This window comes from Leopardus geoffroyi, chromosome E1 (assembly GCF_018350155.1).
Source record: "Leopardus geoffroyi isolate Oge1 chromosome E1, O.geoffroyi_Oge1_pat1.0, whole genome shotgun sequence".
Taxonomy (NCBI): Eukaryota; Metazoa; Chordata; class Mammalia; order Carnivora; family Felidae; genus Leopardus; species Leopardus geoffroyi.
The window spans coordinates 40,095,279-40,112,769 of NC_059330.1; the positions used below are offsets into that span (position 1 = coordinate 40,095,279).

At 44.9% G+C, this 17,491-nt stretch overlaps 1 protein-coding gene across 1 annotated transcript; it reads right to left on the reverse strand.

Annotated features, from left to right (window-relative positions):
- Positions 1-3,852: 3,852 nt before the first annotated feature.
- LOC123603695 (keratin, type I cuticular Ha3-I) lies at positions 3,853-9,021 on the reverse strand. Its single transcript, XM_045488846.1, has 7 exons — positions 8,599-9,021; positions 7,326-7,408; positions 6,621-6,777; positions 5,216-5,377; positions 4,996-5,121; positions 4,653-4,873; positions 3,853-4,440 (listed from the first exon to the last, which is right to left on the reverse strand). The coding sequence occupies exons 1-7, from the start codon at positions 8,944-8,946 to the stop codon at positions 4,323-4,325; spliced, it is 1,215 nt and encodes a 404-aa protein (XP_045344802.1). The 5' UTR covers positions 8,947-9,021; the 3' UTR covers positions 3,853-4,322.
- Between the last annotated feature and the right edge of the window lie 8,470 nt (positions 9,022-17,491).

Here is a 17,491-nt window from a genome sequence, read left to right on the forward strand (position 1 = left end):
GGGACAGAAAGACAATGCCAACTGCATACAAATAAAAATGGATGGAATTGGAGCTCCAGGGCTCACTGAAATACGGCATAAACCAGCCACAATCCTCCACCATCTGAAGCACACTGCCATTTCGGGCGACTGAGCAGGGAAGGCACACTCCAGGGTAGACAGAGCTCCTGCCCACCTCACAGGACAGTAGAGTAGTCCCAGGATTCCAGAGTGTGGAGGAGGGGACAGAAAGTGGAAGGTGAATCCCAGGCACTGCCCGCCCATCCAGCCTAGCAGATCTGGCCACTTCTCGTGGCCACTGGATCCTCTACCCTCTGCTGTGCTCTCGTATTTTCTACCTACATATTGTGTGTGTGTCTAAATATATAATAGGTTAGGGGCGCCTGGGTAGCTCAGTTGGTTAAGCATCCAACTCTTGGTTTCAGCTCAGGTCATGATCTCATGACTTGTAAGTTGGAGCCTTCCATCGGGCTCCACACTGACAGTGTGGAGCCTGCTTGGGATTCTCTCTCTCTCCCTCTCTCTCTGCCCCTCAGACTCATGCACACGTGCTATCTCTCTCTCTCTCTCTCTCTCAAAATAAATAAACTTTTTTAAAGCAATTCTAAATAAATAAATATATGTAGAATAGATTAATATATTATTAGTTACGTATTTATATTAACTACATTATATGTAATGTATATTAATATGTAATGATATAATATATAATATGTATATATACATATATGCACACAGTTTATATATGTGGGTACATATACAGTGTGTATGCATGTATCTGGTATGTGCACATATGTATATAAGATAGATTTATAATACCTTAGTGCAATTTTCTCTTCCATTTTACCCCAGCTATTAGCTGGACTTCCCTTTTCTTCTCAGAGATACAGGCTTGGACCACCCCCAACACTTCCATGGCTTTTGAAAGTCTGAAGACCTCCCAAGAGTTTTTCTAATACTTAGGCACACTTTAAAAAAGAATCTCCTTTGGAATCATAACATACAAACAAAAACCACAAGTCTCTTCAGCATCCAGCATGATGAATCTTCACCTGCTACTTTCTATGCACTGTGCAGTTTCTGCCTGGGACCCAAAAGCATTCCTTGAGCACTACCTGAGATCACCTCTTCCTGTCTGCACCCCAAGGGCAGCCACTCTGTGACTCACAATAGCCCAGATTACTTCTACTAGGCACAGGCCCGTGTGCTTCTGTGTACTCACTCCACCCATCCTCAAGATCATCCTGTGAAAACACACTATTATCGCTGCCCCCTTAAAGATGAGGAAACTGGGGAGCTTCGTGTTGATGTTATTTGCAAGGTCAAACTGCTATTAAAGAGCAGAGCAGGGATCCAACCCACAAACTCTAGTTTCAGAGTCACTTTCTTCAACTTAGTATTGTGGCCATTGGATCAACAGTTCAAACCAATGGAGTCAGATGTACCAGAGAATAACCACTTGCCTCTACATAGCACTTTGCAGATGGTTTTGCACTTACTTTGAGTTCACATTTTCTAAATTGCATCTGGGAGTGCTGGGAGGAGGCATGAAGCTTGGAGAAGGGGAGGGACTTGCCCAAGGGCCAGAGCTGGTAAAGAGCAGAGTCAGATTTGAGTACAGTATGGACTAGGAACCATTACTTATTTCTCCTTGTCACAAAGGACAGGAAGAACCTGGGGCCAGGAGAGTCATGGGAGCTACAGTGAGTGGTGCCAAGCTCAAGTGAAGTCTCAGCTTTTCCATGCTTTTCAGGCCCTTTGGGGAAGCCTGGGGTCTTGACTGCAGTCTTACTGAGAGGCAGAACAACTGCCCGGGACCCACAGCCTCCATAGGGAAAGGAGACAATTAGGGGGAAGAATGAAGCCCAGAGGCTCTCTGTGAATCTGGGACTCCAGTGGGGTGACTTATAGGCACTTGCTGTGTCCTGACAGCCCAGAACAACCTTGGGAGAGGGGGCCATGGTGCTTCAGACCCACGATTTCACACAAGGTGGATATCTTAGGTGAACTGATATGTCAGGAAAGGTATACGTGTGTAAATGTCAGGCTGTTCTCTCACTTCAAAAAGGAAGAGTCTTTTTGATGGAAACAAAATGGTCTTAGTTTCAACTCCTTAGTCACACATGAGGCATCCCAAAGAGTTTCCACCTACAACTTTAGGTGGGGTTGAAGTGACATCTCTGTCTGTACAGAGCACAGGGGGTCTGGGAGGTTCAGGGCTCACTACTTGGTGGGTTTCACAATATTTCATCTTACACTCCTACCAGAAAAATGCTGAGCACACACCTATAATGTGTTTACTTACCCTTATATATTATTTTTATGGATTTATCATATGTAAATATACCACAAAATATTATGTGTGTTACAAAACTTACACTGTATGCTACCAATGAAAATTTTTTTCAAGTTTATTTATTTTGGGGGAGAATGAGGGACAGAGAGAGGAAGAGAGACAATCCCAAGCAGGCTCCGCACTGTCAGCACAGAGCCCAATGTGGGGCTCAATCTCATGAACCGTGAAATTATGACCTGAGCTGAAATCAAGAGTTGGATTGAGCCACCCAGGGCCCCCTTAACAAAAACTTTTAAAGGAATATGTAATCTGTGATAAAACTTTTGCAATTATATTTGTTGTGATTATTAAATGGGTATAACATTTGCCCTCCCCAAAAATACCATGATTTAATAATATGAAAAATAATATTAACATTAATAACACTTTGGTGGGGCACCTGGGTGGCTCAGTCGGTTGGGTGTCTGACTTTGGCTCACGTCATGATCTCACTGTTTGTGAGTTTGAGCCCCATGTCGGGCTCTGTGCTGATAGTTCAGAGCCTGGAGCCTGCTTTGGACTCTGGGTCTCCCTCTCTATCTGCCCTTCCCCACTTATGCTCTCTCTCTCAAAAATAAATAAACATTAAATAATAATAATAGCAATACTTTGGTGAAAGGAATGTAATTAAATAAGTCTTTTTTTTTTCTTTTTTTTTTTTTTTAATTTTTTTTCAACGTTTATTTATTTTTTTGGGACAGAGAGAGACAGAGCATGAACGGGGGAGGGGCAGAGAGAGAGAGGGAGACACAGAATCGGAAACAGGCTCCAGGCTCTGAGCCATCAGCCCAGAGCCTGACGCGGGGCTCGAACTCACAGACCGCGAGATCGTGACCTGGCTGAAGTCGGACGCTTAACCGACTGCGCCACCCAGGCGCCCCAAGTCTTTTTTTTTTTCAAGTAGGCTTCATGCCCAGTCATGGAGCCCAAAATGGGCTTAACCAACTGAGCCACCAAGTGCTTCTGAAAATAAGTCATTTTATAACATTGTGGTTTGATAATCTATAATAAACTAACTTGATATTCTGAACCTAAGTACAATGTATTTCTGCATTTTTTAATAGTTATTATAAAATCTATAGGTACAAAAATCAGCATAACTTGATTTGGATGGCTATAAAGAAAACCTCTCTAATACACAAAGATAGAAATCGAGAAGATAATTGTTGGCTGATTATATTTTCTCCAGTCTTTTTCTAGGTTCAGTATTTTCATGTTGCCAAGAGGTATGGGCTTCCTCTCGAGATTCACTTCCTCCTGATGATGTACCATTTCTGTGGTATTCCCTCTGAAGAGCTAGACAGAAAATGTTTGTAGATACCGTCATGTGGATTCACCAGTTTTTCCCCATCACCTTCTGCCCATACCCGAAATTCACATCAATAGGTGGGTGATATCTGGAGACTTTTCCTTTGAAGGAAGTCACATGACCCCTTCATCTGATGAGAGAACACCAGTCACTTTTTATTGATACAAGACACCCAACTGGTGAATGAATGAACAAAAAAGGACAATTATTAGGTTTGTGCCAGAATAAGAGTTTATTAGGAAGTTAATAAGGGACCCGTACTGTAGTATCTCCAAAGACCAAAAGAGTGACAAGGAAGATTTTTTTCCAATTATGTTCAGTTTTGTAGCCTGCCCATCAGCTCCATCATTCTTTCATGTAATTATTTTGAAATCGCATTTAGGTAAGTATTTGTTCAAGCATAACTTGTTACACGAGTGCGTCATCGTGATCATAGATATTGCACGATTCTGTTGTAGATTTCTCTATGTGCTCAGAAGACGGAACGAACTGGTACAGACTTTGCCGTCTAAAGGATCAAGCCAGGCAAATCAGTAGAAGGTAGAGTTGACACTTAGAAGCTGGTGCTGGTAGAAATTTTTCCTTTGTCCCAATTGTGGTCACCATAGGAGATGCTTGCATGAAGTAGAGTTGACATGTGACTTTGAAACCCTTCTCCTCCTGCTGGCACCGGGGCTTCTAACGCACAAAGGTGTTGCAAGGCCCGCACCGAGCACGTTGGACACAAGGATTGGTGACGCAAGGCCCAATGGGTTTGTCACATGCATTGGTTGTGGCACATGGGTTGCAGGGGAGCCTGGAGACAGAAGATCATGGGGGCAAATTAGAGGGAAATGAGCTGAAGACATAGGAAGATACTAAATGCACTCTGTGTAAGAATATAGCACTTCCTCACACCACCTCCAACCAAAAGCTTGAAATTATAAATTTGTCTCCATCAGGATGATTTCTCATCCCCACGGCAACCTCATGCACCCCCAAGGGAAATAGTACTAGCTTCCCACTCACTTGCAGTCCTCGCTCTCCAGCAGGCCCCGGTACGTGTTGATCTCGCACTCCAGCCGGGCCTTGACGTCCAGCAGCACCTGGTACTCCTGGTTCTGCCGCTCCAGGTCACAGCGGATCTCGGCCAGCTGGGACTCCACGTTGCTGATCAGGCACTGCACCTGGCCCAGCTGGGAGCTGTAGCGCGCCTCGGTCTCCGTCAGCGTGTTCTCCAGGGAGTCCCTCTGTGAGGGGAACATACGGAATGTCACAGAGCCGCTTCTCGGGGCATCGCCATGGGACTCCAGAGAAGTCACAGGCTTCACCAGGCGAGGAGAGGGTGGGCAGCACCCCGAGCGACACCCACCAGGTTGTGCTGGGCCTGCAGCTCGATCTCCAGGGCGTTGACCGTGCGTCTCAGCTCGATGATCTCCGCCTGGCAGGACTGCAGCTGCTCCGCACTGGACACCACCTGCTTGTTCAGCTCCTCGGTCTGAAACAGCACAGGGGACGAGACAGGGTGAGACCCTGCCTCAAGGGCCGCGAGGGGCCGAGGGGCCCGGGCGGCCGCGTGCCGAGATGCCCACCTGGGTGGTGAACCATTCCTCCACGTCCCTGCGGTTGGTCTCCACCAGGGCCTCATATTGGCTCCTGGTCTCGTTGAGCACGCGGTTCAGGTCCACGGTGGGGGCCGCGTCCACCTCCACGTTGAGGCGGTCTCCGATCTGGCAGCGCAGGGTGTTGACTTCCTAAAAGAGGAAGGGGTAGATGGAAAGAATCACAAAGGGTTCTGGTGCTCTCTTCTAAGAGAGCAGGTCAGCTTGTGATCATTCTTCAGCTTCCAGCAGCTCTGTGCCACCAGATCCTCTCATAACTGGATTCTGTAATCAGTACCTAATCCGTGTATTCCACTTGGCAAAGTATTTCACCCCTAGGACCACTTTCCACCCCCATATTCGGGCTACGCCTCCTCATTTAGAGCAGCGATTCAGCCTCCAAGCTGAGATATGAGAGACCACCATGTACACTGTGGACCCCAAGCACCCAGTTCAGTGTTTTTGCTCATACACCACACAGCCTCTTAGGTTTGATTCTTAACCATGGCTGATAAAAAGGATAGAGCCCTACTAAAGAGGAAATAAAGAGTGCTTACTTCAAAATCTCCCATCTGGGATGGAATAGACCTAACCGGTGGTTTGGTGATTCTATCAACCTAGATTCTGCTGAAGGAAATAAGTATCCATTCATTTCCCTGCTATCTCTTCAAAAAGCCAACATAACTTGGTACTTGGGCTTAGGTGGTTATCAAGCTTGAGTTGAGGGCCCTCTCTACCACTTACTATATGGCTTCTAGAAGCTTCTAGGAGTCTCAAGCTCTCCATCTATAAAACAAGAAGTACCTCTGGAGTTCTAAAACACTTAGCACAATGTTTGGCACACAATAAGCTCTTGATTACTATTAACCATCGCTATTTACATTGTTCTGGTATTTAAGGTTTGCACGAAATGTCTGTCTGCTTTATCACGCAACTGACCAAGAAGTGACAGTAAGCATTTTGCTCAGCATTTTCTCCAGACAACACTGACTAGCAGAGAAAGCTCTGGAGGAGAAGGAGGAGAGGTGGTTTTGTTTCCAGCTGAGCCCTCTCTGCTGGGTGGCCATCCTGGCCTCTGCAGGTGCTTAATGGGGAATTGGGATACAAGATCTCTGCATCCCCACAGAGCGGAGGAGGCTGGGAGCGGAGGAAGCTGTGGGCACTGCCTGGTTGTTGGTCTTTCCTCATTACTGGGCTTGCCAACTTCCTTCACTCTCACCCCCGCCTCTGGCAGAAACATCCTACTCTCATATCACAGGTTTTCAATTGCTCATTCTCTACAAATCCTTTTGTTTGGAAGACAGATTCCTCAGCACGTAGAGCCTCTCCCACACCCCACAGCAGTTGGAAACAGGCTTGGGCGAGTTTCAGCCTGTTGCTCTTTGGGGAACCTCACCTGCTCATGGTTCTGCTTGAGGCTCAGCAGCTCCTCCTTCAGGGACTCCACCTGGGCCTCCAGGTCAGACTTGCACAGGGTCAGCTCGTCCAGGATCCTGCGCAGGCCGTTGATGTCCGACTCCACCAGCTGCCGCAAGCCCAGCTCCGTCTCGTACCTGTGGTACAGGGGCATCAGGGTCCCGCCAGACGGGAATAGGCCTGGCCCTGACTCTGGTTTGGTTCAGTCTGTCAGACAACTGGAAGTTTGGGGCTTATGGTTTCTACAGGCTTGTCTCTCATTCAGGTTTTTAACACTGAGCAGTAGCTCCTAGAGGAAAATGCTCTGGGAATCGGTTTTTGGTTTTGTTTTTTGTTTTTTGGGTTTTTTTGGATAAATAAAGAGCCAGTAGATTTAGGCAATAAAAGTTGATACACTGTGAAATTTCCAAAATTATTTCACCTCTCACATTCTCCTAATTGCATTCTGTGCAGAGCAGAGCAATGGCGGGAGACGGAGGGATGCCTGACTTCTCTCCTAGATTGGAGGGATGTCACCTTACAGAGAAGCTGGAGGAAGGGTCTGCATCTAGAGATTAGAGCTCTGAGCTCTGCTGAGCAGTGGCTCTGTGGATCCTGGGGGAAACGTCTAGGGAAAAGCTTTGTCAGTGTTGAGGACCGGCTAAGGGGCAAGAGGAGAGAGGGGACACCCCACTCGTCCACTCACTTGGTCCTGAAGTCATCTGAGGCCAGCTTGGCATTGTCAATCTGCACCACCAGCCTGGCGTTCTCTGCCTTGCTGCACAAGATCTAGAAGACCCAAAACAATCTAGGATAAGCTTGGTTATTTCTAACCAACACCAATTCCTGCTGATGCACTCACATGGAAGGGACAGAATGAGAAATCACACTGGATCATATATAAGATTATTAAATGCTGTCCACGCACAATAGGTGCTCAGTAAATATTTGACAAATCAAATTGGAAAAAGAATACTGAAATATGCGAGAAAAGTATCAGTAGCTAAGTAATCCTTTTCTTTCCTAGTAAGCAATACTGAGAGGCTGATAATAATAATAACTAACATTTTTTTGAGATACATATAGAGAGAGAGATAGCACGAGTCGGGGAGGGACAGAGAGAGGGGGACAGAGGATCTGAAGCAGGCTCAGTGCTGACAGCAGAGAGCCCTGTGTGAGGCTTGAACTCACAAGCCATGAGATCATGACCTGAGCCAAAGTCGGACACTTGACTGACTGAGCCACCTAGGTGCCCTTAACATTTGTTTTTAAAAACCCATCATAAATCTGGCATTGTTCTAGGAACCGAAGATACAAAAATGAGTCAACACTGGATCCACCGTCAAGAAACGTCCAGTCGGCTGGGGAAAATGAATGCGTAACTGGCCACTGGAGGCACTGGGTCAGGGAAGCAGCCATGCCCTCCCAGCCATCCTGGCTGGCTTTGCACGATTTCCTCCTAGGAGGTTTCTACCCTTTCTGATTTTAGCTAACCATTTTGTGCCCTCACTGAACACGGAACACCAGGAGAAGTCCAGAAGCATCCAGGTCAGGAAAATAATTCGGGTAATTAAGTACCCAGAAGAGGACAGCGGCAAGAAGTCAGAGTCAAAAGTCCAGATGAGGGAGAGAGAAAATGGTCCAATTCTTACAAAAGGTTCTGCTTCCTCAGCTTCCTTCTTGGGTTCGGTGCTTTTCTTTTACCTCAGGGTATAAATCTGGAGCTTGGCAAATGCACAGAAGCATTTGGAGGCGGCTTTAATTACAGCTTATTTATGCAAAGTGCTGCTACCTTCACCTAGACTTGCACTATGCAAATATTGAGGCCTAACAGTCCTGAGCCTCGTATAAAATGGGCCCTCGAGAAAACAAAATGGAAAAGCCGGACATCAACTGAGAACCTGTATTGTTTCTGAATCAGACCGCAGATCCCCTCCCTACCATTCCGGCTGGAGGCCATGTGGTGCCCACCCCCTCACCTTCTGCTGGAGCTCCTCGATGGTCCGGAAGTAGGACTGGTAGCTGGGGCACACGAAGGGCACCTGCTGCTGGCACCACTCCCGGATCCTGGTCTCCAGCTCCGCGTTCTCCCGCTCCAGCTGGCGCACCTTCTCCAGGTAGCTGGCCAGGCGGTCGTTCAGGAACTGCATGGTCTCCTTCTCGCTGCCATTGAAGGAGCCCTCGCAGAACCAGCCGCAGTTGCCCACGTTGGCGGGGATGTTGCAGGCCCCGGGCAGGGTACAGGTGTGGCAGCTGGGGGGCACGCAGGGCCGGGAGCAGCAGGTGGAGCGGCAGCTCAGGTTGGGAAGGCAGCAGTTGTAAGGCATGGTGCAGGAAGGAGGGAGCGAGACGCCCGGCTGAACACGGAGTTCAAGTTCTCCAAGCCACAGAGCTATGGGTCTCCTGCCCCTGGGGAGCATTTATACCCCTTCCACAGAGGGTGTGGACATGGGAGGCCTCGCTTTTTTTCTTACTCATTTGGTGATTGTCAAAAGCCCTTCCCCCCTGGTTTGTTATGTTTCCTCAGAAGAGTCCCTCACCTCGTAAAAGACTTTACTTGGGCTTCTCGCTAAGTCAGGACTCCTCTGCCATGCTGTGCATCAATGAAGTATGAACTTCATAGGGTGGCTTCAAAGAGCTGGGCTCATGAATACCCTGGGCTTCATTAGTGGGGTGGGGCAGGCCCGGGGACACTATTGCTGCTTTGCCTCCTGGCTTGATGGCCCGGACTCCTTGGCGAGCCCCCAGCTCTTCTTGCTAAGATGCGAAAGCACAGTTCTTGCCCGTGTATCTTTTGCCAGGTCAAATTTCCAAATGCCAAATGCCAAATTCATGGTTCTCAGAGAAGGGAATAGATCCCTTCTGGAATACTTAAAATAACCTGGCTCCCAGTGGCTCTGTTTCTTGATATGGCAGAAATTTCCATGATAATATAAGTCAACCAAATGACAGATAGTCACCAGGATAACAGTAGGTCCAGGGCACTGTAAGGAGTGGAAGGTTGGCCCAGAGCTGCCAGAAGGAGCTCACGCTTGTTGAGCACCTGTACAGGTTCACCTTGGTGCTAAGCCCTTTTCACAAACATGATCTCATTCATGCCTCACCATGACCCTACAAGGTACATGATATTATTCCCATTTTACAGGTGGGTAAATGGAGGCATAGAGGGTAGGAGGTAATGTGTTGTGAAGCCAGGATTCCAACACAGAGAACAGTGATCTCTGTTCATCACCCCATGCTGCTTAAATACAAATGAACCATCTCCTTCCCTAACTTTTTCAGACAGATAATTTCTTCGTCCTCTGTGAGGTCTCATCTCACTTTAAGCATGGCAGTGCACAACTTCTGTGCTCATCTATCTCTGTATCTGAGTTCCCTGAAGGCAGCAGCAGAGTCTAATTCTCTGAATCCTCAGCTTTAAGTGCATGGTACGCAGTAGACACTCAATGGATGTGCGTTGAGTGGATGAGGAATGAATGTGGAATCATAATCTAAGGCAGGAGATGGTAAGTGATAAGTGAGAGATTGAGGAAATGGGCAAGAGGGCACTGCCAGGATGGGAAGTTCACAGGAGCGTATATGTGCTGGGGCGCAAGGCTTCTGAGACGCAGAGGAGAAATATGGGCCCTGCAGGTGGAAGAATGGCGTGCACACACAGCGGGCAGGTGTGACACACACAGTCAATGAGACTAGTGGCTGGGAGGGAAGAGGTGTGTAGGGAGGTTGTAGAAAATAAAGCTGTATGGGGAGGTCGAGGCCATATGGTAGAAGTTCTCTATGGCAAAGCTAAAGAGCTTAGACTGTCCTGGAGGGAGACGTTTTAGGAAATATTTAGCAAACATTTATCTGTCTTAGCAAAATGAAGGTAAGGCTGGAGGCAGAGGGGCCAGCAAGGAGGCGACCACAGTAATCCAGGCCAGCGGTGAGGTGGGGCTTCATTTAGGTGTCTGCAGAGGAAGCATAAAAGAAGAAATGGTGTTAAGAACCATTCTCAAAGAAGACATTTTTTTTTTAATTTTTTTTTCAATGTTTATTTATTTTTGGGGGGACAGAGAGAGACAGAGCATGAACGGGGGAGGGGCAGAGAGAAAAGGAGACACAGAATCGGAAACAGGCTCCAGGCTCTGAGCCATCAGCCCAGAGCCTGACGCGGGGCTCGAACTCACGGACCGCGAGATCGTGACCTGGCTGAAGTCGGACGCCCAACCGACTGCGCCACCCAGGCGCCCCAAGACATTTTTTTTTAACCAGCAATCATTTAGAAAGGTGAGATGTGGGAGAGGATAAAGAATGAACCCAAAATTTGGCAAGCGAAATATTTGAGAGGAACACAGACTGTTTTGCTCATCAAGGATGAGCTAGCCCGCTTCCTTTAACAGACATTTAACTGAGCCCTTCATGTGCCAGGAACTGAGCAGGCACGGTGAGCCAGAGAGGCAAGCCTACAATCTGGTGGAGGATGCACACCAGCTGGGTGCGGGATACATCTGTGACAGGGCAAGCCCCAGCGGCTCTAGGAACGAGCAAGAGGACCTGACCAGACCGAGTGGGGGGTCTAGTAAGGCTTTTTGGTGCAAGTGCACATTGTATTCAGGCATGCTTCCCATTTTTCACACAAAAGCTTATATAGGAAATGATCACACTTTGTGGCTCACTGGGGCTGTGACTGGGCTGCCTTGACCAGCCACTCCAAGGATTCAGAGCATGAGTACCATGGACCCTCCAATCCATTCACCTCAGTAAGGTTAGGAGGTTCTGCAACAGAGGAACTGAGAGAAGCTCAGTAAGCACCATGTAAGTCAGGGAGTGATAGATGAGGGCGGAGGAGAAGTAAACTCTGTCTATCATCTCATGTTGTTTAGATATAAATGACCTAGCTCTTTCCCTAACTTCTGACAGATTATTTCTTCCTCCTCTGTGAGTTCTCGTCTCACCTTGAGCACATGGCATTGTCATGACCTACATTCTTCTCTCTCTCTCTCTACTTGAGTTCCCTGAAGGCATGGAAAGACTTTCATATGAAGGACCTTGTATACCTCCTTGAGGAGCTTAGGCTTCATCAGGAGGTCAATGGGAAGCCATTGAAGGTTCTAAGGAGAGCAGGGATATAGTTTCATTCTTGATCAGCTATACTGGAAGGAATGGTGGAATCTATACAGGAAAATGTTCATCAGGTCCTTGGAGTAACAAAGCTAGAATTCATGGCGGGTATGAGCCTGGTGAAGATGTGAAAGCTGGAGAAATGAACCAAGAGAGAATGTACGAAGAGAAGAGCAACAAAGGCTTAAGGACCAAACTTTGGGGATTCCCCAACCTAAGAGCAGGAGAAGGAAAAAGAGTCATAAAGAAATGGAGAAATGGTTGGAGAAAATGAAGACAGCCAGTTCATGGCATCAGAGAAGGTTAGGGAGGAGAGCTTCAAAGTGGAGGTGAAGGTCAAAAGTGTCAAGTGTGGCAAAGGGACCCTATAAGATCAGAATCATGGAAAGGATCTTGGATACATTGGCCAACAAGTTGCCAGGACCTTTCCATGGTCACATGAGTGTGTTTACTGTAAACAGTACCTGTGTTCTTGAAGTACCTCCACACTGAACTTTAGGCAATCAAGATTTAAAATAACCCAGAGGTGAGATGTCCATTGTTTAAAGAAGTCCTGCCACAGTCCGTTTGTACACCTGATTATAAAGATTGTGAGCTTTGGTCTTACCAATACAAACTTTCTACAATAATTAGAGTGTGCTTTAAGTAGTTTAAAGATGTCAAGCTTGTTTGGATTTGATGATTCATAATAGTTGATGATTTAGGAACATCTACCCAAGAAGCACAAGCAATCAGAAATGCTCATGAATATAACACAATTTCTGGAGGTTTTTTTCAAGGCATAAGATGAGACTTATTTGGTATCTTAAAGAGAAGCTATGAGGAAAGAATTCAGTTGTGTGCCTAGGTGAAGAGAAAGGCTCCTTACTGCTGTTCTAGCGGGAGACAGCAGAACTCAGGGACATGCTCACAGCAAGAGTCCACGATTCAGCTATAGCTGCAGATCCAAAACCAGGCTGCTTTGCATTTGACTTTTCTGATCCTCCCTTCCACTTCCTAATGTAAATCCCAAAAGCCAAAATTGTCAGAGAGGGAGAAAATCTTGGAAAAAGAGTGATATCAGAGATCATCATGATCATCTTATCCAAGCCTCTCATTCTATAAATGAGGAAACTGAGGCTCAGAATGGAGAAATGGCTTACTTAGGATCATATAATTAGAAGCCAAATCTGCTAATCCCCATGGATTCCCAGCCCCCATCAGCAGACTGCAGAAATGTTGAATAATTTCACAACCAATATGATCTGTCAACTACTTAGGGGCAGATATCAAAGACAATAGAAAAAAAACAACAGAAAAAACACACTTGTTACCCATAGATATGCCATGTTGAATAAGAATAAAGGGTGAATATGGAAATGATACAATTCAGTGATATTAAGGTTCCTTACTGCCATCCTGATTTCAATTATTATTTCTAAATTGATGATACAATTTTGTTTCAATAGTTTGGAACAACTTAGATACAATTATATCCCAATGATGAAACAACTTAGAACCACAAATAGTGACCCTACTCAAGAGCAGTATAGTTACCCAAAATAACACACAGTCATAACAAAATTAATGTACATGATTTTAACAATGGGGACAACTGAGAGATAAAAAGAACCACACTATAATGATGACACTGGATGCTTTTAAATGGTAGGGTTATGAATGCTTCCCCCGCCCTTCTCCGTACTTTTTTGTTCTCTCCAAATTTTTTGAAAACATACCTATTCCTCCTACACAAGCAAAAGGAATAAAATTTACACGAAAAAATCCAAAAGGAAATTCTTGTAAGTGTTCTAAAGAAGTAAAGAGTTGTAAAAAGACCCAAGTAAGTCTCTTATTCCAATATAATCACTAAATTACACTTGAGCTTGTTGTTCCGGAAATAAAAGTTTTGTCACGATTTTCACTGTCACCCTTGTGATAACTGCTGACTTTGCCAATTCTGAAGGGGAGCTATTAGGAAGTGAGGAAAGGACACCAAGCTTCCTATGGGATCAAACAATCTGTAGTTCAAAAGTGACTGAGGCGTGGGTATGAGCTTCAGGCAAAGAGAATGCCAAAAGGAACAACCCCTGGAAAAATGTTCTGCCAATTTACTGCCAGTCCATAGTCCAAGATCATGTATTAGAATCACCTCACACTGACCCACACTCTAAGAATGGACTTCCCACACAAATAAAGGATTGTAAAATTTCTCTTCTGGAAATCATGTCTGAGTCAGATAAAGCCTAGAATCTTAGAATGTTGGAGCCACCAAGGGCTCAAGTGGTCATCTCACCCAACTATGTTACAAAGAGGAAGTGATTTGCTTAAGGTCACACAGAGAGTTTGTGAAGAGGCTAGGTTGAAAAACAGTGAATTAGAAATGAGGGACAGGGGACAAGACCTTCAGTCTATATGAGAGAGTTGGAGCTCAGACAACAGGAAAAACCCGTATCTCTCAAGGGACTGTACCCTTAGTGAAAACGTGATCTAGAAAAAGAAAAAGAAAAAGAAAAAAAGAAAAAGAGAAAGAAAAAAGTATGCTTATTGTCACAGAAAGATTAAAAAAAAAAGCTGAACTTTTATTTGGTGTCTAAATTTAAAACATTATGTAAAAGAAGCCAGTCCAAAAACACCACAGATTTTACGAATCTATCCACGTGCAACGCCTAAGCTAGGCGACCCTATAGACACCATTGTGGTTGCCTAATTTGAGGTGGGGTGTCCTAGGGAATGACTTCTGGGTAGTGGGTACACGGTATCTATTTGAGGTGATGAAATGTTCTAAAATTGTAATAATGGCTATACAACTCTATGACTACAATGAAAAGCACTGAATTGTAAACTTCATACAGGGGAATTTTGTGGCATATGAATTATATTTTACATAATATGAATTATACTTCAATAAAGCTATCTTTTAAAAAGGAATTCAGACGTGGAAAATCGAATAAGACAGAAGTAATACACAAACAACACCATGGCTGAGAATGTTCCACTGGTTCTGAAAAGCATGAATCGATTCAAGAAGCACGTCAATCCTAATTAGGAAAGCAAAACCAGACCCACCCCTAGACAAAATATAGTGAAGCCACACAACACTTCAAGACAAAGAAGCAATCTTAGAAACAAAGAGAGGGGGAAATAAATAAAAGGATTACCAACATGGAACCACACTTAGATGGGTAATATGCTTTTTAGCATCAGCAACAAAATGCGAAAGACAATGGTATGATAATCTTGAAAAGACCGGAGGAAAATAGCCACCCTTCTGGAACTCTACACTGAACTACACCATCGTTCAGGAGGGACCACTAAGAAGAGACATTTTCAGACAGAAACTGGGAGAACTTATCACAGGTACTGTAGGAACTACCAAAGAATGCATTTCAGAAAACAAGAAATTAAAACCAGAAAGGAGGAAGAAAGTGAAAAAAGGATTGGACGCAAACAACCCAGTAAACATACAGGAAAATCTAAAAATAATAGTAACAATGACCAAATTTTTGAGTGCAAAAACAAGGCAGAACTAGGGGCATCTGGCTGGCTCAGTCAGTTAAGCGTCCGACTTCAGCTCAGGTCATGATCTCACAGTTCGTGAGTCCAAGCCCCTCATTGGGCTCTGGGCTGACAGCTTGGAGCCTGGAGCCTGCTTCACATTCTGTGTCTCCCTCTCTCTCTCTGTCCCTCCCCCGCTCATTAAAAACATTTAAAAAAAAAACAAGGCAGAACTTAAAAAATAAAGAACATAAATCAAAACTTCTTTGCACCTTGTTTTATATGCAAGAAGAGAGAGATTAAAATTAGCACTATGTCTGCACATTTAAAGATTAATAAGCAATCAACAAAGAAAACAAGATCAAGCTGATAGATCTCAGGAAAGGGGAAAACAATAAGCTAAGAAAGAAATCACAATTGATAGCAAGCACAAAATAAGATTTTAAAAATAAATCCAAGTGTGTCAGTAGTAAAATTCAATGCAATAGACTAAACCTTATTTTTCTGTCAGACGTTCAGTGCCCTGACCACCCTACCTGAAAGGCTTCTTCCCCCATCCTTCTCTGTCCCCTTGACATTGTCCCCAGTGTCTTAGTCCATCCAGGCTGCTATTGCAGGTTACCAAAGACTGGGCAGCTTATAAACAATAGAAATCTATCTGTCACAGTCGAGAGGCTGGGAAGCCCAAGATCAAGGCTCCTGCACACTCAGTGTTCAGTGAGGGCCCACTTCCTGGTTCATAGACAGCAGTATTCTCATAGCAGGAGAGGTGAGGGAGCCCTCTGGGGTCTCTGTCTATAAGGGCTCCAACCCCATTCATGAGGCTCTATCCTCAGGACTAATCAGCTCCTAAAGGCCCCCACTTCCCAATACTGTCACAATGGGAGCTAGGATTTCAACATGAGGATTTGAAGGGCACAGTCTACAGCACCCAGCTTTGTTTTGCTTCTTAGCACTTACCACTTGACATAGTCATGTTTGTCTGACTCTTTTTACTGCCTGTCTCCCCACCTGAACATAAGTTCCTTGAGAGCAGGTCTTAGTTTCTTTCACTCCCCTGTCCTGACACCCAGGACAGTTTTAGGTCATCGTGGGCATTCCATGATTATTGAGTTGAATTTATTGAGTTGATAAGAAACCCAAACGGCCAATCAAAAGATTCTTTAAAGGTTTAATTTCACTAAGAAGAAGAAAACTACAAGCTATAACAACACGATGCCATCATACCCACATTTATTGGCAGTGTTTGTATCTGTTGGCACTGCACAAATTTGCAAGTGAAAACAGATTGCTGGGTGTACAATTTGATGCTTTTATATACATACACATACATTGTGGAAGGATCACCACAATCCAGCTAAATGACGTATTCATCACCTCTACTGGGTCACCTTCGGGTGTGTGTGTGTTTGGGGGTTGCAGGTGCACGCATGCATGCTGGGAAGATTTAATTTAGGATTTTTCTTCTTAGAAAATTCCCAAAAATACAATACAGTATTATTAACTATCATCACCACACTGTACATTAGAGCTCTAAGACGTACTCATCCCGTATAACTGAAACTTTGTACACTTTGACCAACAGCTCTCCATTTCCATCACACCCCTGGTCCCTGGCAACCACCTTTCTACTCTCTGTTTTTATGAGTTCAGCTTCTTTAGATTTCACATGTAAGAGAGAGAATGCATAAATTAATGCAACATTGTGTGTCAGCTATACTCAAATAGACAAAGGTTTTTTTTTTAATTTTTTAAAAAAATGTTAACAAAAAATAGGCCATGCAGTGTTTGACTTTCTGTCTGGCTTATTTCACTTAGCATAATGTCCTCCAAGTTTATCCACTTTGTCACAAATGACAAGATTGCCTTCTTTTTTCCCCTTCCATTGTGTGTGTGTGTGTGTGTGTGTGTGTGTGTGTGTGTGTGTAATATGTATATATATTACAGTTATCTGTGTCTACAGACATTTGTTTCCACTTATGGCTTTTGTGAGCAATGCTGTATTGAACATGGGGGTGCGGTTATCGCTTTGAGACAGTGATTTAATTTCCTTTGGATGTATACCCAAACGTTTTTACCAAGTTGTAAAACAAAGAAAAAATAAACAAAACAAAACAGATTGCTGGGCCCTACCCCTGGAGTTTTGGAGTTAGTAAGTCTGGGGTAGGACTGAAGAATTTGCATTTCTGACAGCTTCCCAGGTTCCCAGGACCACACTTTGAGAACCACGGCTCTGGAGAGCGACTCACACAGGTACATAAAGAGAGATGTTGACGAGGATGTTCTTGCAACACT